Raw genomic sequence first — 14,204 nt, 5'->3', positions numbered from 1 at the left:
ATAGGAACAGGAAAAAGGAAACCTGGCCCATTACCCCTGAAGCCTCCTGCTGAGCTACCACCTCCCCACCCTTTTGTTCTCTTTAATCAGCAAATCCCTCCTCTCAGCTTCCAGCCCCTTCCCCTTGCAGTCCTGCTGGCTTCCCTCAGGCCCCATCGGCCTCCCAATGTGTGAACCCAATTCTAAACTGGGGTTTTTACAGAACCAGACACATTTCATTATCTTACTCATTGAACATTTTCTTTTGGGAGTTTCCGGTGTGCCAGACCCTGTGAGAGGCCCTGGAGTGATAGCAAAATTATTTAAAATTACAAACTTTGCTCTCAAGACGTTCATCTGTGGGGCTGTAGCGGGGGGCACGGATAAACAGGTCAATTAAATAAACTAAGTGATTTCAGATACTGATGATCGGAGCTATAAAGGAAATAAAATACGGTGAGGTGATTGAACATGAAATGGGGACGGTCTCTCTTTGGAGGTGATATTTGAGCTGAGACACAGATGGCAAGTACAAAGACTAACAAAGAAACAAGTCCAGTGGGGTGAGATTTCAAATTCCCGGTGTTCTACCCCAGTGTTCATAAAAACAGAAAAAAGGCCTCTGGGGGAATCCCAGAAACTTTTGGGTGAGGCAGGGGCCTTCGGTTTTAATCCCATAATGTGGGTGAGTGGAGGGGGCGCTCTCTAGTGGTGACGAGTTATATTTCACATAGCTGACCTCGAATGCCTCAAGCTTGTAACTTGGACTATGGGCTAATTATGAGCTTCACTCATTCCTATTTGTCCCACACTTGTCCATTCAACAAATATTTACTGAGCACCGCGTATGCACCAAGAGATATTCTAGATTCTGGGGGTAGAGTTCAACAGTGAAGGTCCCAGTCCTGGCTGATATCCTAGGGGACAGTTCTTAGCTCCGTACTATACCCCCACCTCACCTCTGCCCTCCACTATTCTGCGGTGAAATTGGCCTCCTAATGCTCCAACAGCCAGAGATTGCTGCTTCAGGGTCTTTGCACCTGCTGTCCCTAGCCAGTTGGAAAGCAGATCCCTGACTCTTTGTATTGTTGGTTCAGGTCTCAGCTCAAATGTGACTAGGTCTGATATGTGTCCCTTTGTACACGAGAAATAGGATTCCATTAAATTTACCATTTTCCTGGACTCTCTCAGTCTAACATTTAATAGGTGTTCAATAAACACTTGGTGAATGAGTGTGTTATTTATTGGGTGTTGGCCGGCCTACTTTGTGTCAGACGATAAACTGTAAGTGAACGAACTGGACAAAACAGACCAAAAACAAATGCCCAGAGCATTCTAAAATTAAAATTGCAGCCCAGCCCCTTTACCCTGCTTTATTTTTTCTATATATTCATCATCTCGAAATCATTATAATTTACTCCTTGGTGTTCGTGTCTATCCCACTAGAATATAAGTACCACGGGGGCAGGAAGTGCTGGCACCAAGTAGGAGCTCAATAAATACCGAATGAATGAACTCTAGATCTCAGTCTGCTTTTTCCTGCAGACCTTGAGCTACCTTGTTCCAACAGGGAAAAGGGCCACAGGAAGCGCCCAGAGGTGACCTCAGGCGTCCCGACCAAAGAGTCCGAAGTCCGGGACCAGGGCCATCGGAGCAGCTGCAGAGACGGGAGGCGCCGGCAACTGGAGCGCGGTGGGGCCCGGGGCCTTGGGCACTTCCAGGAAGGGGTGCGAGCGCCCGCGCGGCGTCGCGCCAGAGATTGTGGGCGGTGCCGTCGGAGGAGACGGGTCACATGACCCGCGCGGGCACCTCCCACCCCCTCATGGGCGGGGTGTTAGGGTGGGCGGAGGCGTATGCAAATCAGCCTGGGGCGACGGCCAATCGCGGCGCGCGCCGGGGGTCCCGGCCGGGGGATCCGGGACGCTGCCTCGCGCGCAAGCTCGCGTCGCGGCCGCCCCGGGCTTTTGCAAGCGGCGCTGCAAAGCTACCTCCTCGACCTCCTGCTGTTCCTCCGCGGCCGGTCGCGTCAGGCCGGGCCCGCGCGAGGAGCAGGCGGCGGCTTGCCTCGGGCGGAGGCGGAGGTGCGGCGGGGAGTGGGGGCCGCTGCCTCCGCTGGCGCCCGGGCCGGCCCGCGCCTTTGCAGCGTGCTTCATGCATCCGGAGCCCGCCCCGCCCCCGAGCAGCAGCAGCCCGGAGCTTCCCCTCAGCGGCAGCCGCCGGAGCCGCCGCCGGAGCGGGGACGGGGAGCCCCCAGGGTCGCCGCCACCGCCCGCCGTCACTTACCCGGACTGGATCGGCCAGAGTTACTCCAAGGTGATGAGCCTCAACGAGCACTCGATGCAGGCGCTGTCCTGGCGCAAGCTCTACTTGAGCCGCGCCAAGCTCAAAGCCTCCAGCCGAACCTCGGCTCTGCTCTCCGGCTTCGCCATGGTGAGCTCCGGCCGCCCTGCCCTCCCCCCACCCTCCCGTCCTGGCCGCTCCCGCCCGCAGCCCCGACGGGACCCACAGGGGTGACAGGGAGTGCTGGGCGCCAGAGGGGCTAGAAGTGAGGAGAGGTGGGCGACAAGCGACACCCTACGTGGGCGATGGGGTGGCATTCAAATGCCCAGGGCTGGAGGGACTCAAGGGCCTTCAGACCGGCAAGCTTGATGCGGCAAGGAGGGAGAAACAGCAGGATCCTCGAAGTAGATCTGTAGCAACACGGTCCCTCATTTGTTCCGGGGAAAGGAAGGACGCGAGGGATCTGATCTCCTTGGGAGCAGGTGTCAGGAAGTAGGGGAGGAGAGGGACCCCTGAGCCGGCTCTCCTGTGCGGCCACACTCGAGGCCAGAGATACCGGCCGCGTTCTTTTTTATCACCCAGTAGAGGGGATTTCCTGACACCCTTATTTTCCTACCGTGTTTTCCGAGAGCCTGAGCCTGGGGGTTTGATAACCACTCCCCACCCTCCGATTTTTCTCCAGCAACTTGCCACTGAGTCACCGGATGGGGGAGGAGGGTGGGACATATTCCCTTTGAATGGGCTCTTTCTTATTTGGGGGGCGGAGGGTATCCTTAGTTTCCTCTCCCTGTGCAGGGCTGGGCGGAGTGAGAAAGGAGCCTCGGAGGGGTGGGGTAGGTGAGGCTGCTGGTAGGGCAGAGAAGTGGCCCTGGGGATGCCTACAGGCGGGGAATCTTGGAGTCTCCCGATGCTCGGCACCAGTAACAATTCTGGATTATCTGCCTGCTGGAAAGGATCTGCTCCCCCACCCCCACCCCACCCCAGGTCTCTAGCTCAGATCACTCCTGTTGGTGAGTGAGCTAAGTAAGTAAGCCCTTAGCCTTGAGGGAGGGAGCGGCTACACCCTTTGTGTTTTCTTGGGAAGGGAGTGTTTCTGGTACTCTCCCTGTGTTCTCCAAACAAGTGGGCCAAGACGGTGGAGCCTGCACTCTTTAGAATGAATCCCTGAGCGGGCTGGGGCGCACTGGGCCACAGTGCAAATGCCAGGTGACTGAGGGTGGGAAGAGCTCTCCCAGCTCTGCCACTTGCCGCCTTAACTTCTGAGTGAAGGCTGCTACTCAGAAGTTTCTCCGATTTTAAGAATTAAACTGAGGGAGGCTTGAGAGAGAATTTAGGTTGATATGATGAAATTCTGGTCTTTCTGCCCCAGCTCCTAAGGGACCAGTTTCTGCCTTTGCCTGAAGACTGTCTAAGAAGAGCTGACATTTACTAAACACTCACTATGGACTAGGCGTTGTCTGGGTTCTCTAACTTCCACACTAACTCCTCGACCACCCTTCAAGGGGATTTTGTTGTGGGACTTTACCAAGGCCACACAGCTAGTCTGCTGGAGTGGGATTTGAACCCAGATCAGCTGGCATCCAGAATTCTCTTGGGCACGTTTGTCATTTCTGTGGATGGAGCTCTGATCGATGCCCAGACAGGGTCATGTTAGGACCAGGCCTCCTAGGAAATGAGAGATAAAGCTGAAAAGTTTCTTTTAAGGAAAACAAAATGTTACAGTTTCGGGGAAGGGGTGACACTAGTGATTGTTAGCTCTTCACAGCAGTGCTCTGGGTTTAAGATGGTGGGATTCTTGTTCCCCTTTTTCTTGGGGTCATAAATGCATAGCTGCCCAGGCCCCTTCCCAGTCCAGGAGAAGTGAGGATCCAGTGAGTGACACTCTTCTGCCTTCTCTAGTCCTCTCTTCCAAAGAAACCAGGCCTTCTAATCAAATGTCACCTCCCTCTTCCTCTTGCTAAAAGCAGTTGGGAAGTCTGGAGGCAGGGGCAGCCAGCAGCTTTGGGAGGGCCTCGGCTCACCCAAACTACTTAGTGAGGATCCTTATTTTTCCCCAGTTAGGGTGCGAAGGCTTCCTGGCTCTGCTGATGAAATCCCCAAAAGTTCTGCCAGCAAGGATGGGCTGAACCCCATGACAGCGTTCATCCTAGGGAAGCAGTTACAAGAGAGCAGCTGTGTTTGCCACGTGCCTGAAAATCTATGGGAGAGATGGGGTTGGGGTGGCGGTGAGCATTAAGCAAGGCAGGTCTGGCTGTGCCCCACCCCCACCACGGACACCCAGTTTTGTGAGTGAGCCTGCAAGGAAGGGGTGCCACATAGCCCAGCACTATGGAAACAGAGTGAGGAGTTTCCTGGACTACTCTCCCTGTCCTGTGAGTCAGCACTACCAATTTCCTGCACCCAAAGGCTTCCTTCCTAGAGACCTAGAACACCAGAGGGATTGACATGACCTTTGATCTCCATGGGGGATGCCAAGCTCACCTGGTCTCCAGGTGAGATCGAATGAGGGTCTTCTAAGAGCCAGAAGGGTATTGAGAGGACTCCTGCCCCCCTTCCGTGGGTAGAAGGCCCTGCCCAGTGTCCTCATGTGCTGGGCAGATAGGCTGTGGGGCCTCAGACAAGTGGCTTTACTCTTTGGGTCCAGCTTTCTCATGAACAAACGGGGCACACACTCTGTTTTCCCAGGGACTTGCATGAGGAATCATGAGGCCCAATTGGGCCTACGAAGGGTTGAGGAATATTCAGGATCTGATGACGCATACCTCAGCTGGGCCCTCTAGTCTGCAGACAAGATTCCTGCTCCTGATGATATTTCTAGAAACAAGATGCTGTGTCTGGGCTCAGCATCCAGACTCCACGCCAGGGGCCCTGGATGTAGCACATGGTCAGCATCCAGCAGATGCTCTTGAGCAGTGGTCTCCAACCTTTTTGGCAGCAGGGACCGCTGCTCCTATGAGAATCTGACGCCTGATGATCTGAGGTGGAGCTGAGGCGGTGATGCTGGCGCTGGGCAGTGGATGCAAATACAGATGAAGCGTCACTTGCTCACCCGCCATGCAGCCCGGTTCCTAACAGGCCATAGACCAGTACTGGTCCGCAGTTCAGGTTTTGGGGACTCCTGCTTTTGAGCCAGAGGTACCTTCAAGGACCATCATTTTGGCCATCTGTGCCTCAGTTTACCTCTCAGTGAGAGGCTGCCAGGCTCGGCCTGACCTGGACCCCTGCAGAACCGTGGCAAGCACACATGGCAGTCTTGGTGTGCTGGGGAGGGCAGGCTGTAACGTTAGCCTAAGCAGAAGATAATTGGGAAGGTCAGCCTGCTGCCGTCAACAAAATGCTTTCCACGACCTGGGATCAATTATTTTTGGATTATCTGCCTCCTCAAGTTCTCTGCCCGCCAGCACCCTTTTGTTCCCAGGTTCCAGAGCAGGTTCAGAAGTTGTTTGGAATTTCTATGAAAATGCGTTGGAAGGAAGAGCTCGAATCATAAGACATTATTATTGAGCCTCTGTGACGTATGCGAAGTCCAGGGGGCATGGAGATGAGTACAAAATTACTATTAGGATTCGTAGTGCTAAATCCTAATAGTAATCGTTGCTGTTTTTCATTGGGCGCCTGCAAGAGGCTCAGCATCGTGCTGAGTGTTGTACTTGTACCATCTCCTGTGATCTTCACACAACCTGGTGAGGGTCGAATGGCTTGCCTGAGGTTACCTGGCTAGTAAGCAACAGAGCCCTCTGTCTGTGGTGTAGCCCCACTGCGGTGGGAGAGGAAGCATGGGAGAGCGATGGGAGGCTCAGGTACGTCTGAGCAAAGTAAGAATGAGGACTCTGAAACCAGACATCTTGGGTTCGAATCCTGGTTCTTCCACTTACAACTGTGAGATCCTGGGTGTAAGTCACTTAATGCTCCCTCTGGGCCTCAGTCTCCTCATCTGTAAAATGGGGATAATATTAGTTCCATCTTCATATGATAGGGTGAGGATTCATTGAGTTAGTAGAGATAGTCCGCAACTTAAGAGGGTTTGACTTCATGGTTTTTTTGACTTTATGATGGTGCAGAAATGACATGCATAATAAATTACACAGGATATTCAATATTTTACGTAGGCTTCGTGTTGGATGAATTTGACCAGTGTTGCTAATGTAAGTGTCCAGAGCACGTGTAAGGTAGGCTAGGCTAAACTATGATGTCCAGTAGGTTAGGTGTCAAAAGTGTTTTTTGACTTCCAATATTTTCAACATACGATCATTTTATTGGGATGAAACCCCATCCTTAAGTCAAGGAGCATCTGTATTTGCAAAGCAAATTGCTCCTCGATGGCCCAGCCATCAAGAAATCTTGCTCACCCTTGGAACATGGTGTTGGGACTGCATTTATAAAGATTAACTGATTTAGAAGCATGTGTTTCCAGCTAAGCCTTGAGGGTGGTAGAGTTGGGGCTTGAGGGGAGAGCCCTCTGATCAGAGGAAGTATAGGGAACAAAGTTTGGGGGAAAGGCAGAAGGGCTGGTGTGGTTGAAGTTCAGGGTCTGTGGGAAGTAGCAGAGAAAAATGAATCTAGCCAGGCAAGATGGCACAGGGCATTGACCGGCTGGCTGGGAAATTTGAACTCTGATATAGGCAACGGGGAGCCATTGAAGGTTCTGGAGTGGAGGAGTTACATGATGAATTCTAGAATAATGTTGATGATGTTACTATTTACTAAATACTAAGCATCTGCTTGGACCTTTTTCTTCTATTCTCATTTAATCCTTAAAACAGCTATAAAGGTATGTACTGTAGGTAGGTAAACTCAGGTTCACAGAGGTTACAATCACCCAGCCAGTAGAATTCAATCAAGCCCCTGATCTGTCCGACCTGGAGCCTTTTCTACTCAACTACTGTCTCTCCACGTCCTGTAGCTGGTCAGTAACTGGGCCTTTGAAGTCTTCCAGATGTCTAGCTCTGGGCTGTGTAGAAATGGAATTTTGCTGAATGCCCCAGGGAGACAGTGCTCCCTGCCTGAGAAGCCTTTTTGTAAGTGCCTTAGGCACATTTCTGGAATTTTCAGCTTGGATCTGTGTTGAGCTCTGCTGGTCTCTGGGTCCAGGGCTGGTGAAAGAGGACTCTGGGGCATCCCAAGGGGCCACTGTGGTAATTGGGGGCAAGAGGAGGATTCTGTTGGAGAAGTAAAACAAAGTTTAAAGCAAAGCCAGCAGGTTTCTCTCTGGTGGGACATCTGGGGGCCTTTAATGTGCTCCCCAGAAGTGATGTCTGAAACTGATGGGACCATAGCCTCGTAAGAGGAGAATCTCCAGAGACTATGATGTGACAGCCCTTTTTGAGAGCACTGGTCTAACCCAAGAATGGCCAGCTTTTCCCATAAAGGGCCAGGTAGCAAATATTGTCACTTTGCAGGCCACAGGTAAATGAATGGACATGGCTATGCACCAGTAAAACTACAAAAACTGTAGTCTGCAGGCCACAGTTTGCTGACCCCTGGTCTAAATGTTGGTCTCCAAACTTCTGCGCACATGCTCCTCAGAAAAGATTGTTAGCGCTAGCCTCAGAATTTGTATGCTTATGTATACAAATATGTGTGCATATTATATCTGTATCGTACATATATGTCTGCTTATGCATGGTATGTGTTGTAATAAAACATAGATAAAAATACAAAATTGAAAAGTTGAAAGGATGAGCTGAGTAACAAATGGATGCCGTCAGAAGTTCTAATATGGTCTTCCGACCTCCAGCAGATCACATAGGATTGTCTGTCGGACACTTGAGAGGCCCTGGCTGAAATACCTGAAGGTCGGGTCTTACCTCCACTATTCCTTCCATCTTCTTTTACTGAGGCCCCGACACTGAGTGCTGGAGAAACAGAAATGGAGCAGAGTGAACAGGCCATGTCATTACATCTTCAGACAGTGCGGTTAGTGCAGTGGTTGGGCATCGATTGAAGGACACTTATCACAGCCCGAAAATACTTATTTGCCTAAAGGTTCGGTGCCTGTCAGCTTCCCTGGGGCAGGGCGTTGGCTGTCTTAATTCCTGCTTTTTCTCCAGCAGAGCCACAAGATCCTCCACGCTCGTAGTTGTTTCACAGTAAATATTTTCCGTGAGTAGATGAATGAATGGCCCCGTTCTCACCTGGGAGGTCGTGGAGTGAATGACTTAGAAGGTAAAACCTCAAGAAGTCGGAATTCGCCAGATGAAGGGGGAAAGTCTAGGCCTGTTCTCCCTGCTGGCCCCACCCCAATCTGCAGGTTCAACCGATTAGTGGCTTATGACATGTATTTGGTTAGTTGCAACCAACATTTTTTTTAGCGAAATAAGAATGGAATGAAATAGAAAGTGGTGTGCGTTGCGTATGGTAAGAATAGACCGTGTTCTTGCTTTTAAGTATTGTTTGGTAGAACTTTTATTTCTGTTATAAATGCGTATCTATTTATAGAAACTTTTGGAGTACTGGACTGTAGTGGTCAAGAGAGTTTATAACCTGCTGGACTAGGCCTCAGTCCTTTCTTAATAGACGGTTTGCATCTGAGGTGGGGCCGGCAGGCTCAGACAGCTCTGGGTGACCCTGGGTGACTGTGGCTTGGCGGCCCTCCTAGGCTGCAGCCACCTACCCTCCTCAAAGAGAAGCCCAGGCCTGGGAAAGGATGGTTGTGTCTCCCAGCTGTGGGTGCTGGGGTTGGGCCAGGTATACGGGGTCTGCCTCAGAAGGACCTGGACTTTCAGGCGCCAGGAGGCCAGGGTCTCCATGGAGCCTAGCAGGAGTGAGGAGAGGTGGTTGGCAGTCAGGCTCAGTGGGCAGACACCTCTCATAGCCAGCCAGGCCCTACCTTTCCAAATCACACGGTCCTCTTGGCTCATGCTTGAAAATTGGCATCCCAGCGTCCCCTGTGGCGGCTAACGGACCAGTGTGAGTGGGGCTGGTGGTCTCTCGCCTTTTCTACCCCTTTGGGACTCCCGTGGCCAGGTTCGAACAGGCCCGTGGCTGGCTGGGAGCTGTTTATTTTGGGTTAACTAATGTTCTCTGGCTATATTTACCTTGTGAAGCTGCTTGCAATCTGATCTGATCTGATCTGATCTCTCTGGGACTCAGCTGGGGGCCCTGAGAGTCGCCTGCCAGATTCCACGAGCCGCCCCCTCCCCCCGCCCCGACTTTACTCTCCCTGCCCATGGGGAGATTTCCTAAGCAGGAAGCATTCTGGAAAAGGCAGCGGCCTCTGTTCCTGTGAACAGTTTTCATCAGGATCCACGGTTCGTGCCAGCTGTTCCTTCACACACAGCCCCGTGGCTCTGAACTTGGTCTTTAACGCAAGAACGATACACACCGCCAGTCCGCGGGGTCGAAGTCCCAGGAATCGTAGGGTCCGGCGAGGGCGACGGGGTTTCTCCCGGAGCATGGCAGCAGGCCCCTTCCTCTTTCCTTAGCCAAGTGTGCAGACCGAGCCACCCTGCTTCTCCCCAGCCCAAGAGCCGGGAGAGGGCTGGCCGATTCTGGTGGCCCCGGGCCAGGTGTGTTCCCACAGCTGCTTCTGACCCTGGAGCCTGTGGGTGTGACAAATGGTGTGGAAAGGGTGGTCTGGCGTGTTGATGTGGCCATCTGGCCAGACGTGGTTCAGGGCCCAGATCGGGGGTCCAGTCTCTCTCCCACCCCAAGAGGTAGAACGTGGAAACGCGGGGCCAGCTCTCTCTAGCCTGAGCAGAGGGCGTCCAGGTGCTGTTTCTCGTCCACTTCCAGCCCTGTGTTTTCGTTTTCAACTAAGATTTATTGAGCACCTCCTGTCAGCCAGCCCTGTATTAAACAATTATCATATCAGGACCTCATTTAATGTCTTAGTCCATCTGGGCTTTTATATAACAGAACACCACAGACTGGGTGGCTTATAAACATTTATTTCTCACAGTTCTGGAGGCCAGAAGTCCAAGATCAGGGTGCCCGGAGATTCGATGTCTGGTAAAGGCCAGCTTCCCAGCCGATGGACACCATCGTCCTCACATGGTTGGGAGGCAAGGGAGCTCTGTGGGGTCTTTTTTATAAGGGCACTAGTCTTGTCGCGGGGTCTCCACCCTCACGACCTAATCACCTCCCAGAAGCCCCGCCTCCTAACACCATCACATCAGGGGTTAAGGTTGCAAAGTATGAATTTAGAGGGGTCACGAACATTCAGTTTATAATAGCAACCATGTGAGGGAAGCCGTCCTGTTACCCCCTTTGCACACGGGCTTTAGGGCCAAGCGGACTTGAGTTCAGATCCCCCCACTCGTGGGCAGTCTGACCCTTGGGACATCTGACCTACCTCTCTGAGCCTCAGTTTGTAAAAGAATAATAATGATGTTACTAATAATCATTGGCACTTTATTAAGCTTATTATATACCAGGTCTTGTCCTAAGGGCTTTATATTTGCTAATTCGTGAATCCTCAGAACAATTTTAAGAAGTAGGCCCTCCAGGAAAAAAATAAAAAGAAAAGAGGAAGTAGGCCCTTAATTTGTAGATGCGGAAGCTGTAGCACAGAGAAGTTGAAATACTTGTCGGGGTTACCAGCTTTGTAAGTAGAGGAGCTAATTCACGCTCCAGGCTATACGGAGGAGGAAGATACCAGGTGAGGTTAAATTGAGAATGTTACCTGTATGTGCCCCGCCCCCTTCCACCCCCAGTGCCCAGCTCAGGGCCTGACACACCTAATGGGTCCACACATTTCCAATGAGGGAATAAATAGCCAGTGGACCTGGGACAGCCAAGCAGCAGGCTCTCCTGTTTGTCCCTTCTCCGGTTTCAGGTTCCGGGGCAACAGGCCAAAACAGGAAGAGGAAGTACTGGGGGTGGGGAGGTAGCGGGAGGCACCTACCACTGGAGGACGCGTGCCCCCCTTTTCCAGTGCAGGCAGCCCTGGGGACAGACCACAGGGCTTCCGGATGTGGCTTTTTTCACTGTGCCCTGGTGGCCTGCCCTGATGCCCCATGTCCCTCACCAGCATGTACTGAGAATGCTCAGGACTGACATTAGGCCACCAGTGGTCTTAAAGGCAGTCAAAATCCTAATGACACTGCTCCAGATTTATGTGAACTTGAAACATTTTTGTAAACTCCTAGGCTGAAAAGTTCATAGAATCATCAGTTGTGGGAATTCCAAAGCAAAAGTCTGTGGATCCCATTGAAATTGCCTGAAAAGTTTTATGACTATACCTGGGTATTCTGAGGATATCCATTATCGTCACGAGAGTCTCAAAGGTGTTGGACCACGAATCAGCTCTAAATTGTACTTACTCCTATACCAGGAGGTTAGAAACCAACCCCAGAGGATTTCACATAGAGACAGTGGCTTTGGGGATGAGATTTCTAAACCTAATAATAAAGCCTACGTTCACTGAGGGTTTACTCTGTGCCAAGCACTCAGTATTTTATTTGGGATTAACTTGAGTTAATCCTCATAAAAATCCTGTCAGCCATGTCTCATTCCCATTTTACAGATGAGGAAACTGAGGCCCGGAGAGTTAGAGGAACTGGCCAGAGTCATAGACTAATAAAGGGCAGAGGAGTTAGGATTCAGAGGCAAGCTGCCCGGCTCCTAACCACTGCCCCACGCGGCCTTTCCCCGGCCATAGGAAGGGTGCAGAGGAACAAGAAATGAAAGCGAACAGGGCCCGACATCACAGGCCGGAGGAGAGTCAGTGGGGAAGGAAGGAGCCCGGAGGAGTCAGGGCAGCCCTGCACGTACGTGCGTAGCGAGCACTTCACGAAGGGTCACTGTCCTTCATGGTATTGCCATCGGTGCCCTCCGCCCCAGGCCTGGCAGGCGGGTCCTGGAAGTGTGCCCGCCACCCGCTGCTCCTGGCGCAGATCTGATGAGCTGGCTCTTTCATATGGGGGTGATTTTCAAGACCCGGGTGAGAAGCAGCGGGTGGTGAGTCCGGAGTGTGCCCCTGCTGACCCCGGACCCACAGGTCTCCAGGAACTGGGGAGCGGCTAGTAAGTCAGCCCTGGGGCCCTGAGCTGGGCCTGGGGAGGGAATGGCCCCGGGGCTGTCCCACCGGCTCTTCTGGGAAGCGTCCTGTGGTTCCTTGTTGGTTGGCATACTGTGCCCTTAGACAGGGCCTGGCTGTGGCCTGGGATGGCCTTCACCCCCACCCCCCGCCCCTCTGCATGAGGATGGCAGTGTGGGGCCAACAGGGGGAGTGGTGGGTGCTTGCTTTTTTAAAAAAATTTGTATGCAAACCTTTTTTAATCGTAGCGAGACGTAAAACTTAGCATTTGACCATTTGTGGCAGTTGGTTTTTAATTCCTGGCTGGGTGGTAACAGCAGTGGTGACTATTTGGGAGGCATTGGCCATGTACCAGGAGCTCTTGTTCAGTCGTTAAAATAATCTTTATGAATTAATGTGATCTCCCTATCTTACAAAAAAGAAAGTTGAGGCTCAGAGAGATTCAGCCCCTGACTTTCCCAAGGACGTGCTGCTCGTGAGCAGCAGAACTGGGATTCGAGTCCAGGCAGCCCGCTTTCGCCACCAGTACTTTCTGCCACTTCTCAGCCCCAAAGCGGGTGAGTCTTGTTATCCCCATTATACAGATGTGGAAAGTGAGGCTCAGAGAGGTCAAGTGACTTTCCCCAGGGTCCCAGAGCTTGACAGGAGGGAAGCCTCTGTGAGCCGTGACCATCCTGGTGCTCAGCCCGCTCTGCCCTAACCCCCAGGTGGCGATGGTGGAGGTGCAGCTGGACGCCGAGCATGACTACCCGCCGGGGCTGCTCATCGCCTTCAGCGCCTGCACGACGGTGCTGGTGGCGGTGCACCTGTTCGCGCTCATGATCAGCACGTGCATCCTGCCCAACATCGAGGCCGTGAGCAACGTGCACAACCTCAACTCGGTCAAGGAGTCGCCCCACGAGCGCATGCACCGCCACATCGAGCTCGCCTGGGCCTTCTCCACCGTCATCGGCACGTTGCTTTTCCTGGCTGAGGTGGTGCTGCTCTGCTGGGTCAAGTTCCTGCCTCTGAAGAAGCAGCCGGGCCAGCCGCGGCCTACCAGCAAGCCCCCGTCCGCAAACGTCAACAACGGCAGCGCGGGTGGCATCACCCCGGGCCAGGCCGCCGCCATCGCCTCCACCACCATCATGGTCCCCTTTGGCCTGGTCTTCATCGTCTTTGCCGTCCACTTCTACCGCTCACTGGTCAGCCATAAGACGGACCGACAGTTCCAGGAGCTCAACGAGCTGGCCGAGTTCGCCCGCTTGCAGGACCAGCTGGACCACAGAGGGGACCACCCCCTGACGCCCGGCAGCCACTACGCCTAAGCCCTCCCGGGCCTGGCACGTCCTTGCTTTGGCCTTAGGCCCTTCCCCACGATCTCATCCTGCCCCAGCCTCAAGGACAGCCTGTGCAGGGGGCTGGGCTTGTGTCAGGGGTCAGAGAGTGGAGGGGAGAGGCTCTTTTTTTAAAGAGAAATTGTTGCACTTTGAAACTTTCCTTTAAGAAAATAAGCACTTCCTGTTCTTCCAGCCCCAGGTTCGCCTCCTGTTAGGAGGCCACCAGTGGGAGCCAGAGCAGGGACAAATGTTCCCTTTGTCCTTCCCTCCTCCCTCAAGCCGGTGCCACCTGGATGCTTCCTGTCTTTTCCGTCTTGACCGCCCCCCCCCCCCGGTTCAGCGTCGAGTGTGTGCGTGCGTGCGTGTGAACACATAAATATACTCATAAGGGACACCTCCTCTCGTGTCTGTATTTGTGGGGTCTGGGCTGTCTCGTGTCACGTCTCTTGGTGCCCCAGTCAGGTGAGCCTCTAAACAAATTGTTTTTTCAACATTTTGAGATATTTCAAATCTACAGAAAAGTCTCATGAACAATAACTGAAATATATAGTCAGTTCTCGTTATTCACGGTAGTTCCATAAAGTCACCGTGAACGTGGATTGGTGGATGCCGAACCACCGATCCTATAGAAAACATAGGGTAGCATT

General features: G+C 52.7%; 1 protein-coding gene across 2 annotated transcripts; it reads left to right on the top strand.

Annotated features, from left to right (window-relative positions):
- The first annotated feature begins 1,902 nt into the window (after positions 1-1,902).
- ORAI1 (ORAI calcium release-activated calcium modulator 1) lies at positions 1,903-13,956 on the top strand. 2 transcript variants are annotated; one of them, XM_016153830.2, is made up of 2 exons: positions 1,903-2,292; positions 12,946-13,956. In XM_016153830.2, the coding sequence occupies exons 1-2, from the start codon at positions 2,131-2,133 to the stop codon at positions 13,543-13,545; spliced, it is 762 nt and encodes a 253-aa protein (XP_016009316.1). In that variant the 5' UTR covers positions 1,903-2,130; the 3' UTR covers positions 13,546-13,956. The 2 variants fall into 2 exon arrangements, with proteins under 2 accessions (XP_016009316.1, XP_016009315.1); XM_016153829.2 differs by having other exon boundaries at positions 1,907-2,409.
- The last annotated feature ends 248 nt before the right edge of the window (positions 13,957-14,204 follow it).

This window comes from Rousettus aegyptiacus, unplaced genomic scaffold (genome assembly GCF_014176215.1).
Source record: "Rousettus aegyptiacus isolate mRouAeg1 unplaced genomic scaffold, mRouAeg1.p scaffold_m13_p_5, whole genome shotgun sequence".
Classification (NCBI taxonomy): Eukaryota; Metazoa; Chordata; class Mammalia; order Chiroptera; family Pteropodidae; genus Rousettus; species Rousettus aegyptiacus.
This window is presented reverse-complemented; position numbering and strand designations above follow the sequence as displayed.

Excerpts from the sequence above, each read along its gene's own strand:
- ORAI1 (XM_016153829.2), top strand. The coding sequence starts at position 2,131 with ATGCATCCGGAGCCCGCCCCGCCCCCGAGCAGCAGCAGCCCGGAGCTT. Across the intron at positions 2,410-12,945 it reads TGCTCTCCGGCTTCGCCATG|GTGGCGATGGTGGAGGTGCA; the intron begins GTGAGCTCCGGC and ends CCTAACCCCCAG.